The sequence below is a fragment of the Apteryx rowi genome, unplaced genomic scaffold (genome assembly GCF_003343035.1).
Source record: "Apteryx rowi isolate R43461 unplaced genomic scaffold, aptRow1 scaffold_100, whole genome shotgun sequence".
In the NCBI taxonomy this organism is placed as follows: Eukaryota; Metazoa; Chordata; class Aves; order Apterygiformes; family Apterygidae; genus Apteryx; species Apteryx rowi.
The window spans coordinates 296,603-308,940 of record NW_020447198.1 but is presented as its reverse complement, the minus strand read 5'-3'; the positions used below and the strand labels follow the sequence as shown (position 1 = coordinate 308,940).

The following is a 12,338-nucleotide window of genomic DNA, read 5'->3' as shown; positions in this document are numbered from 1 at the left end:
CATACAATGTTCTTCATTCTAATTCATTATTCCACAGGGAATCAATGAAAATGTTCTGAATTAATGTAGGTGATAGTCTTTATTTAGTGGATTCCTACAGTAGCTGGTATTGTTTTGAAGTGCTAGGAATGGTATTGGTTTTGTATTTCTTATGAACTTGGTATGTATAGACTTATCAATATTTTGACTTGTTTGTTTGAGTATAATATTCTTTAGCATCTGTGCAGACAAGAGAAAACTTGTTGTTCTGGATTTCCACAATATCTATAGCCTACTTTTTTTGAATTAGTGTGATTAACTCTGCTGTAGATGATTTGAGAGAAACTTGCTAAGGAGCATGTTTTTGTGGTTTAGTATCACCTCTGCTGACTTCATTCACATGCAGAGAAAAAATAATAATAAAAAAACCCCTCTTTTACATACTCCATTGCTAACTGTATTTTCATATATATAGTATGCACTTTGATATGCAGTTCTTGGAAAATTAGTCTTCGTATAATCTGCTTCTTCACACTACATGGATCGCAGTGTAGTTACAAAATATATCTGTACAGGCAGGAACTAGAGTGGTAGAGGGAGCAGGCTCTGGAGGATCAAAAACAAAGGAAGTGGAAGCTCTGAAATAGACTTCCCCTTGTATGATAATTTACTGAGAAGTACTCAAATATAGCAGTCTGCTGTTAAATCACAGGATTTTTAAATAGATATTATAAAAATCATACTTGCTATTTAAAAAAATATTCTTRCACCAATGAAATCAAGGTTTGAGAAATGTAATTAAATATTATATATTCATATAATGTTAAGTATTACTTGACATTAACTTCATATTTCACCTTTTAACATATTTATAGTTTCAAAACTTGTTCTTTAATATTTTTTCTTCTTTGTTAGGTTGATGTGGCAGGACGAGACTACAGACCTGATATGGAAGTCAAAACTTCATTTAGCAAAGCTGGTAGAGTTCCTGAAACTGTATCCACAATAATTAATGAAGAATTTGTCCTGGTTCATCAGCAGTCAGAGGAGTCTTCTGGAAAAGATGAAAAACCTCAGCTAAAGGTTTACTACTACTTTATTTTAAATGCATGTTAAGATTCCTCTTGAGCAAAAGGTTGCAACTTCTTTTGCATATTTAATTAAAGATACTTGTGCGTGCTTGAAAAGACTCTTGGACAGTAATTTTTGTCATTGCTCATTACCAGTGAAATTAACAGCTCAGACTAAGCAAATCTGTTTGACCAAAAGTGGCAGTTCAGTTGTTCTTACAGTAACTTCTTCAGGAGTCAACTTTGTTAGTATTCTGTGAATTTATGCATTTAAAAAGGGATTTAAAAATTCTATTTGAAGGATCAACTTCAGATTAAAGCTTAAGAAGTATTCTTTAATTTGGGTTCAGAGACTCTGAATGTTGTTTTCATAAAAGAATGTAACAGGTTGCATAGGTATAGACCACACTGAGTCTTGCTTTTCTATGTGTTTTAATTTAGTTTTCTTTCATTAGTGCTATTTTAGATGCGACTAAGACTTTCTGAAAGTCTTCTACCTCCAAATGCCAAAATATTTTAACATTTAGGTAACAGCTGACTGGTTCATTAGACATCTCTATTTCAGTTGCAGTGGCTGATTTATTGGAACAATAGGAATTTGCACCCCTTGAAATGACAATTAGCACTTTGTCTTTAAATAATTGCTGAACATTTATGCAAACTGATGATTTCTGTTTGCATGTAAACACTAGCTGCTGCTTTAGTAATCCTATCTGGAAAGAGGTGTGTGAGTTGAAGGTAGAATCCATGATGCAACTTTGTATTGGCCATTCCATTTTTTTGTCTGAAATACTAGTACTTGTAGAAGGCTGTATGTTTTCTAGGGAACATGTCTGACCATTTCCTTGCCCTTTCCTGACACTTGTTCCCCTCCTACTTGTGGGAGGGTAGGTGAAACAACTGAAATGTATTGGATATGGCTAAGAAAGTAGAATTTTCTATAAGACAAAGCTGTTGCTCTCTTGGTTTTGAATGGAGGACCTGAAGAGACAAATCTGAGATTTTAAGGGAGGTCTGTAGTTTTTAGGTGGATGGTTATTGGGCTGACAGTGAGAATGTGTATTATATGTACTGGGATGAGACTATGGATTATATTTGACTGAATTTTGTTGATTCTCGGATCTTGGGCTCCGGTGTACTTCTGTGCTAAGCTTTGAGGTATATGTTAGCATCCTCTTTATCACGGGAAAATTGCTGTCAATGTTGACTAGTGGGAAGGGCAGCAGACTGGCATGTGAAACTAGAATGCAAATGTCTGGCTCGACTATTGTCATATTATGTGACTCAGGAGGAAGAACACAGCTGTGGCCAGGTTACTTGTCCTCTCTGTGCCTCAGTTTATCCATTGGGAATATTAAGATAATCAATCACTTGTGATACTCTGGTTCTACAGATGGAGAACTATGTAAGAAATAGATAAGTCTATAAAGCTAATGTCCCTTTGATTTGTCAGAAATGCGTCATTCTGTTGCCTGTCATTTTCTGTTAGCACTTAGAGATCAGCGAGCTGAACTTCAGGAGATGTGAGGATTAGGCACAGAGGCATGAGCTGGTTGAAATACTGAATTGCCAAGGGAAACAAAACTCAATTCTGACCATCTTTTCAAAAAGATCTGACTTCTTGGAGAATGCTGTGTTTCTCTTATTCCCAATTAATCTTAGAAAAAAACCCATAACTACCTCACTAGTGCACAGATGCCTGTATTTTTTAAATTATATATTTAAGTATATATGTGTATACAAATATATACATACTGTATATTATTGATTTATTTACTTATTAAAGTATTCTTACTTGTAGCTATTTTTATTTTGGTCATTGTCATTTAAACTACCCAAGCATAGCACAACTTTTTTGTTTGTGTTGAGGTTATTTTTTAATGCTGCATACCTGAAAAGTTGACATCAAAGTAAGCGTTATTTTTTTTGTTGCCATTTTGAATTTAATAAGTAATTTAAAAAAATATACAATTTTCTTACTCGTTGTTGCTTACTAACATAGCAACTTCTTTTCTAATTTTAGTAGTATTACATAGTTACATAGGAAGAGATAATGAGTCACGGTCTGCAAATGTTCAATGAATCTTGGAGGCCTTGTGCGGTCAGTTCCATTTAATAATATGGACATGTTTTGGTTGTATTATAATACAATCTTATAGCTACTTAGTGTGTTCTCTTGTTTAGCAGAATTTCTGAACTTTTACAATGAGTAAGACTGTGTGTTTGAAAAATAATATTCATATAAGTAGTTTTTAAAAATGTCATCTCTGTCATCTTACAGGTGTTTTCAAATGGTGATGAACAGCTGGAGAAGGCAATGGAAGAGATACTGAGGGATTCTGAAAAAGAGCAGAACAACTGTGCTGCTGACCAGGAAGGTTGCGGTGATGCCTTCAGCCAGGCGGCTGGAGATGTGTCAGCAAGTCAAAATCAGCCATCCCTGCACCTTGTTTTAGACCCTTCTACTTCAGGTACTGGTAAAGGGCCCCCTCCCTCCCAAAAGTGGTAGCTTTTCCCTTTATGCAATTTCAAATTAATCTTAAAATGAATATAAGGCTTTCTGGGACTCCATTTCGAAACTGTACTGAAGATACCCTGGGGCCTCCTCTCCTTTTCAGATCGGGATAGGATTACTGACAGGAATAGGTTGTTATCACATTGATATCCTGTGCTCTTCTGTTGTTTTGGTCAAGATAATATTCATTGTGTCTCAAGCCCTAGGTGAGACTAAGTTTCAGGTAGCTTGCTGAACTGCACTATAGATGAGCTTTGAGACAAGATATTTCAGTGGTGCTTTCCTGGAGCGTTTTTAATAACGCTGAGACATGGTATAAAAAAGGAATAATTTACCAAAGAGTTTGGGTCTTTTCAGTCACCTTTTGACAGCCAAACATGAGAATGGAAAATTCTTATTGTTACTTTTTTCTTTTTTAATATTAAAATACAAGGCTGTGGGCCTTAATTAGATTTCTTTTTCCCTCAGTAGTATGCAGAGCAGTTCCATGGTATCATATCAGATATTTCCCATAGCGTTTATTTGTGAAGTCAAAAAGTAGTTTTCCATTTTAGAATGAGCTGCATAGCTTACTAATCATGGAAACATCCTTCTTTTAATTACATGTATGCTGTATTTTAGAATGATCTGAGAACTTACCTTACTGGCTTCTTGTTTGATGTGGTTTTTACAGACTGATGTGCTTAAAACAGAATATTACTCTTAGCATGAATGAACAAAGGAATGTTTGTAAGAACATTTTTTTTCCTGCTCTCTAATAAAAATTTGGCAACTTTTACAAATGGAGTATTATGTAAATATTAGCTATAGTCATAGGAAATAGAAATAATAGGCAGATTGCTCAGAGAGATTTGGAATATCCTTCTTCAGAGATACTTGAAACACATCTGGTCAGGGCCCTGAGCAACCTGATCCAGCTATGAAACTTGTCCAAATCTAACCTGATCTGGCTTTCATCAGGAGTTTTAAGCCAGATGACCTCCAAAGGTCCCTTTCAACCTAAATTACTCTGTGATTCCATACTTTAGAGTTTTTCATAACTTCCACCTCTCCTCCCACTTCTCAAAATGTCAGGATGCCTTTAAAAAACAGAAGAAAACATGTCCCCTGCCCCCAGATCACCCCTGTCCATATTAGTGTGGTAGCGGAGAAAGAATGTTTCTCTTCTGCTGAGCAGAGGAGCAAACAGATACCCCTTTTATTTTTTATAGCTCACTGATGATTTCATGCATTTAATGTAGCTATCACAGAAAAGTGAACCATATGTAGTAATTCTACGGAAGCTACAAAGGCATTGGAGAGAAGAGAATTAAAAAGGCATCATTGTGCAAACTGATTAATATGAATTTGAAGTAGATACAAGCAAACCAAAATAAAGAACATCTGGAGAACTGAATTTCAGGAAAATCTATTCTAGCACTGCTAAAAAAAAAAAATAAAATCAAAAGGCAGTTTGCCCCTATGCAATACATGGAAACATGCATTAGAATAGACTTCACATTAATATTAAGGTGCTGAGTGTGTGGCTTTTTTTTTTTTTTTTCACTGTTGGAGCTGGACTGTTATTGACTTTTTACCCCTATGTCTATCCTCAAGAGAAGTTCAGTTCAGTGCTAAGGAAAAGTAGATGACTTTGCTATTGAATTCATTCAGAAAATAATGTGTAAAAAGAAAGAAGAATGGTTAAATAAATGGTTTCTTCATTTTCAGAAATCTCTGCGCCAAGGCCCTCTTCCCCTACTGAACCCCCGGAAGAGGACAGCGTATTGTTTAACAAACTGACTTATTTAGGTTGCATGAAGGTGTCTGCACCTCGAAATGAACCAGAAGCGTTACGTGCAATGGCAGCTATGAAGTCCTCAAGCCAAGCCCCTTTATCTGTGACACTTTATGTTCCAAATATTCCAGAAGGCTCTGTAAGGTAACATATAAACAATTTTTTTGTTGTTATTTGCACAGACACACAAAGGTCAAATTCTGACTTTGTTCTCCCACAATGAAATGAAATAGTTGGATTTGCACCTAAAGTTCTTGCTGAAGGCAGTTAATTTTAAGAAATTCCTGTGAAGCAACAAAAAGCATGCTCAAGTTAACATATTGCAGTGTATAGTTGGTGGGAGTGGTTGTCATACAACGTCAATAAAAGCATATCTTTCTACTTGCTTCTTCATTCAAATGTGATAACAGATGCCTGTTTGTCTAGGGAGCTCATTCAAGTGAGTTGAGATCTCCCTGCAGTTCTGAGGTACCTGCAGGTCTAGGTGTCAGTCTCCTGGAGCTCAAAGCAGAGAGAAATGTTATCAGACCTTCTGTCTGCATGTTCAGGTCATTGCTTATGGATAAGGATACAGAACATGGTAGTAATACTACTTCTCAAAAAAAGTGAAATAGAGTGAAGTACAGTGAAGCAGTTTGCCTTTTACAGGGAAGCGGTTGATCTGTGGAAGTGCTGTATCAGCCATCATGTCCACRTGTTTGTGGTTACCCACTTGAAGCCCTTAAATGCTGAAGCATGATTTGAGCCATTTCAAACTGATGTATCCTGAAAATGAGGCATGAGGCTCAAAGTCATCTTTTGGGTGTGGGGCTACTCTAAGGATCAGTTTCTCTGTATTGAATATCAGCAAGAGCCTGTTTGCTGGCTTTAGGGCCATGTGTTCTCACGGATCTTGTCGGGTCCTTTCTGATATCCTGGAAAGGGAGGGCTGATGTATCTTTTCTCCCATAAAGAGAGTCTGTAATCACTTACAAGGTAAATAAGTTGAGACAGTAGCSATCCAGCTGGACTTGAGTTAGGTGAGGGAGTTTCACTTTTAGGCACCCTCCCATTCTTGCTGAGGGCTTGAGATGCCAGTCTCTATTTCCAGACATTCCTATGGTAAACCCAAGTCTCCCCTGTGCCTACCTCATGATGCATATGCTGATCGTCTCTAGATACTACAGAACATTTACGTGTCCCCTTTGAGAAGGGGCTCTTAATTAGTGATGAGAGAGTCCGGGGATCTTAATCAGGGTGCACTAATGGTGCACCTGGCAGCAGTCTTGCATCCAGAAGTAGAGAGTATCTCAGTATTCCAGATTCTTTCACTCTAGCACTGAGATTTCTGAAGGACCTGATTAGGTTTCCTCCCTTTCCTATGATATTTTGGTGAGAGATCTGGATTGTCAGCCTAGTTTAAATCTTGTCCTTAGTTTCTTGATGAATCAGCCATTTGAACTTCGAAGATATTCCTTGTCTTTTTTCAGCAATGGCCTTTGTGATGACTGTCATCTTGCCCAGAAAGACAGAATGAACTTCCTTCAAGCACATATATTATTTTCCTTTTGCTCTTTGAACCCAGTTTAGGATTTCATTTGAGGTTATGACAATATTTCATTTGAATTTGGAAGTTACACTGCATGTCTTTAGGATGGCAACTGTCATGCGTGTTAGGTGTGCTGTATCTATTTACAGAGACAACGTAGCCATTCAAGAAAGTTGTTTACTTGCAAATGAAACTGTGCAAGTCCCTTTGGTCTTTAATTGTGTAGTGAATCATTAAGCGAAGGACTGTGCAAGAATCTGCATGGAACTGTAAAGGTGAATTCACCTGTGAGGTAATAGGCTCTATCAAAGCTCAAGGGACATCAGTGTCATCTTTGAGGAATGCTTGCTTTCCTGACATCTGGAGAGTTGCCACCTGGGGTTCCGTTTGACATGTCCCACCAACATTACAGTACGCTGAAGCCTTTCGGGGGCTTGCTGGATTCTATTCCAAATAACTGGGGCTTAGTCACACTTGGTGTGAGTGTGGCCAAAAGGCAGAGGTGAATTGCACAGCTGTAACTGTTCTTTGAAATTCATTGTCTGGATCTGTGTAGATGGCATTTAGGTGGGAAGGACCTGGGTAACTACTCTGCCAGGGTCACTGAGACAAAAGTGATCTAGTTTGAGTGGTTGAGTACAGATGCACCCACAGCGTGGTGCAGAGCATGACCTTATATGCAGGCAATACATTGGTAACCCTGAGCGTTATGTAGCTGGTGGGGCATTTTTTTCCTTAATGTAGCAATTACATCTTGATAGAACTCTACACAGATTGTTGTCTCTATGATCTTTTCTTATCACTGTTGCTTCTAGGTTTATTTTTTAATTGTTAATACAGTTTTCTTGTAGCGTGTTTCTTAAAGAAACATAAATACAATTTTCATTATTTAGGTTGATTGTGCACACTCTTCAGTGCTAGGGTTTTCCAGCATGGTTAAATGTTTTTCAGAATTTGATTAAAGAACAGACAAAAGTATGTGGCACCTGAGGAGTTTCAAGGGAGTTAATATATTCAATATAGACATGTGGGTCTTTAAAATTTTGCAAGATTAGAAAGATGATTTAGGGAACCAGGAAATATCTTCAAATATCTTTGAGCACAAATCCATTTGAAAAGGTAGATATAATTTTCTGTATTACTTTCCATAACATAGCTTAAAATAAAAGATAGGGCAAAATAAATCAATACTTCAGAAGTTGACTGCAGACTGGATTTTACGTCTTTTGTACTTTCAACAAAGCTGTTATGGTTAATATTTACCTTAATGTGTTAGCAAGTCGTTATTAAGCTATATAGTGCTTTAAATCCTAGATAAATAATGCTTTCTTAAACAGGGATTTTAATCCTTTTATAATGTTGAATTTTCTTCTTTGTATGGAAATTGCATTTTTCACAGTTGCTGTGGTTTCTACATTCCTACTGTTGTTTCTCGTGAAAGATTGCAGAGCAATGATGTTCAGTGTTATTGTATGAAATAGATGGAGGTACTATATTCTTCCTATGGAATATTAAAAAAAAAATTAGGACAGTGTTGCAACCAAAAATATTCACATCTTAAGTTTGGAAAGCCCTGCCTGTCTGTCCCTACTGCCCCTCTTGTATACTTGAATTTAGTAGCAGTTAGAGTTTTAGATACTTGATTATCTAATTTAGATACTAGTTCATCTAAATGCAGAAAGATCTTTTAGGTAGGTCTGTTTATTTTGACTGCCTTTTTCTGCTGTTCCTTCCCTCGACAGGATAATAGATCAGTCGAGCAATGTGGAGTTAGCCTCTTTTCCAATCTACAAGGTATTGTTTTGTGTGCGTGGACGAAATGGGAGTTCAGAGAGCGACTGTTTTGCATTTACTGAAAGCAGCTGCGGAACAGAAGAGTTCCAGATTCATGTTTTCTCCTGTGAGATTAAAGAGGCAGTAAGTCTGAAATGTTATATTCTGATGACTTGTCGAAAAGGATAGAAGGGGTGTTTATAAAAAAAAAAAGTTATTCCAGATGTGAAAATGGTATATATTACCTTGAAAGATTAAATTGACACATATATATAATGGATTTTACAGATGTGCAGCTAGTCATATATGAATATTAATGTAATTAAACCTAAAAATTTCGTTTAGTATCTCAATTAAATACCAAAATACTCTGTAAAGGAAAAATTCAGGAACCTAAGTTTAAGACAAATAATTTGTTTTTTGGTTCTCATTTGGGTGGGATTCAGACTAACATTGCAGGGCAGACCTTGAGACTTGCATAGGATCATTTTACATTTACTCAGATTGACCTAGATATTTAAGGAAGAACTAAATGGTATTTAGAGAGAAAAGGATTTTGTAGGGTGGACAAATAGAGGCTGAAAAAGGGGAAACCTTGGTTGTCAACATGTGCCAGAACAAACTGTAAGTTGTATTATTAAATATACAACTTGAAAAATGCGTTATTTAGGTTCTCTAATGATTTGCATTGCCATTTTGTAATAAGTATTAACTTACTAAGCATTACATCAGAAGTGAATGTAACTTGAATGACTATAGGAGGTATTATTGAACTTAACCTGGTTATAAACCTGACCTGAATGCTTTGGGTTATTTAAAAAAAAACAACAACCAAACAAAAAAAACAAGTGATTTTTTTCTGCAGAAAAGTGAAGTGTTAACCTGACCTTCAAAAACTTTCATATACTTGAGACTTTATTCCTGAAGATAATACATCACAATTGCTACAAAAAAATACATATATTTATGATGATAATACTATTCTTTTGCTTTTCTGCAGGTGAGCAGAATTTTATATAGTTTCTCAACAGCATTCAAACGTTCTTCCAAACAAGCATCTGATCATGTTAAGGACTTTGTTCTTCCTACTCCAGATAGTGATGTGTACACTTTCAGTGTTTCCTTAGAAGTCAAAGAAGATGATGGAAAAGGAAATTTTAGGTAATCTGAATGGAGAGCGAAAAGTAGAAATCTTTTTGAAACAGCATGTATCTACTTGCAGAATGCACAACTAACTGGTGGTGAAACTGATTTGGCTTTTCTTTAGTTGACTTTTATAAACAGGAAGCTATTGCTTTGCTTTTTCTTCAATTGTTTTCTCTTTGTATATTTTCAGTAAAAAGACTAAAAACAAGCATCCCTTTTCCAAATTAACTTTTTTTAAACGTATTTTTGATAAGGATAGTCAAGGTAGGCCTGTGTAAATGAAAAGGTAGTCAGAAGTCAGTTACAAGCTTTTATCAAACCAGTTTTGCTGAATAAATACACTTAATTCTCTTATTATTATTATTATTATTATTATTATTTTTTAGCTACAAATTCCAAATTTACTAACAGTTTAGAAAACTATAAACTTCTCCAAGCTTTAGAGAGGACAGAGAAACAAAATCTTCTTACTTGGAAGATAGCCTTTACTTAACTGTTAATTACAAGATTTTTGGAGTGGAAGAAAGAGTTAATAATAAGAGTTAATTCTGTGAAAGTGTTGTTTTTATTTTTTGCTTCATATCTAGCATATCTTTTATTTTCTGTCATTTCAAAATCAGTATTATAAACTAGAGGAGATAACTTTGTGAATGCAAATATTTWAAAAAAAACAACAACAAAAAAAATAAAACTTGCACTTTGGATATGTGCGCCAGATAAAACCCCCATACATTTAGGGTACTAAGTATGAGCTTATAGTCTTTTTTTCATCAGTGCCAGCTTATTAACTTGGTGTGAATAAAGGGTGAGAAGGGCTCTAAAATGAGCTGAGACATAGAGAGTTTAAGCAGATTACTGCTGTATCTTCTGTATTTAGCAGCTAATCATCTGTACCTATGCTAAGGAAAGTTGTTTGTTTATTCTTTTAGCCCTGTGCCAAAGGATAGAGAGAAATTTTATTTCAAACTTAAACAGGGAATTGAGAAGAAAGTGGTAATTACAGTCCAGCAACTCTCAAACAAAGAACTGGCCATTGAGAGGTAAGATTGATATCAAAATAATGGAGGTTAAGTTTTGGAGAGAACAGTATTTAATGTACTCTTTCCCAACTTTGCAAGTTATGTGACACAAAGGAACATAGGGAGCAAGCCTGAAAACAACAAGTTGCTGGAAAAAAGTGATTGCTTGAACCAAGAAGTATTTGCAGCTTGGTTCTCAAAATCAACAGAAAGAAAATATTTGCTCCCTCTGACCCAAAGCATATTGTTTGTAAAAGCTGTGTTGTATTCTAGGTCAGTGTGGGGGCTGCCTTTTGCTAGAGAGATTGAGTATCAATCGAATTCAGATTTACCAAGGATGTCAGCAGGAGTTTCTCATAGATAAACCTTTTATCTACCAAGAATCTGGAGATTAATATGTCCTGCACAGAGTTGGGAGAACTTGTTTATCTTCAAGTTTGGACCCTGTGTTTTTTTTTTTTTTTTTCTTCTGTGAGGCTTATTTACAAATAACGTATTTAGGACTTTGGTATGGAAGACATTTCTGACTTCATTTTGGAGTGTTCACATTTCAGACGTTGTCATACAGAATTGCAGTTGTTCATTATGAAGTAGTCGGATCACTTCCACTTTTTTTAGAAGCCATATGATTCTGCCTTGGTATAGCCATCACTGAATCATGCCTTAGTACTGTTCTTCAGATGTTCAGAATGAAGTAGCTGGTAACACCAACCAACAGCTCTGACCATCAGAGAAGTGTTCAGTTGTGATTTCTGTGTTTCAGAGCATCTTTCATAAAGGGGGCTGGGTTTGTTGTGCTTCTCCAGAGAGCCTCCCCTTAGGTGCCTTCTGGATTCTTTTGACGAAGCGACTTACGTATGTGTTTTACTCTCCTCATAATAAAACTCCTTAAGAAAGGTGCAGTACCAAGCTGCTGTTTGGGCTTGGGTAGCTATGTTGCTTGGATCCAGTGAAACTTCCCTATTTTTTTTTTTTTCCTAAGTGCAGCTCCTAATTGCTTTGCTTGTTCTGACATGGTCTAAGTAATAGTATTCTGTAATTTGACTTACCATTGTTACTTCTGGTATCCTGGATGCAGGCTGGGTGATGTCCCCGGAAGAAGCTGCTCTGCAGGAGTTCAGAACATCCTGTATCAAAGCAGGAAAGATGTCCCTTCTTTGTAGTAGCTACAACAATGCATAAAGGGATAGAGGAGTTTCAGGCTGGTTGCTTGTGCTTATACAGTTCTTTCTGGTCCCAGTCCACGTTTGTTTATAAAGATGTATTGTAATTCCATTATGAGCTATTGTATGAATTTTTGAGGGCTCTTTCTCAAAGCCTCATATGATCCTGAAAGGAAAGCTGCAATTCATGCATTTGATGTACTGTGGACTTCTGAAATTCCTGAGCAGAACAAAGTTGCTCAGTGTCATGCTTGGATTGCTTGGAGCCTTAGCTGATAGGAGATAGCTCGTATTCTCCTGATGTTATCCAGATGGGTCCCTAGCTGTGTAAGAATGTGCCACAAAGTAACCAAATTAGCTATGTTAAA

At 36.3% G+C, this 12,338-nt stretch overlaps 1 protein-coding gene across 7 annotated transcripts in view; it reads left to right on the top strand.

The window, feature by feature from the left end:
- The window catches only part of RABGAP1L (RAB GTPase activating protein 1 like), a 268,625-nt gene that overhangs the window by 38,835 nt on the left and 217,452 nt on the right, over positions 1–12,338 (top strand). For 6 of the 7 annotated variants that reach the window (XM_026063133.1, XM_026063142.1, XM_026063125.1 and 3 more), the window contains 6 exons: positions 895–1,062; positions 3,331–3,520; positions 5,275–5,485; positions 8,612–8,786; positions 9,643–9,803; positions 10,718–10,828. In XM_026063133.1, the coding sequence (XP_025918918.1) occupies positions 895–1,062; positions 3,331–3,520; positions 5,275–5,485; positions 8,612–8,786; positions 9,643–9,803; positions 10,718–10,828 (1,016 nt within the window). The remainder of the gene's footprint in view (positions 1–894; positions 1,063–3,330; positions 3,521–5,274; positions 5,486–8,611; positions 8,787–9,642; positions 9,804–10,717; positions 10,829–12,338) is intronic. The other variant, XM_026063169.1, reaches the window with a different exon arrangement.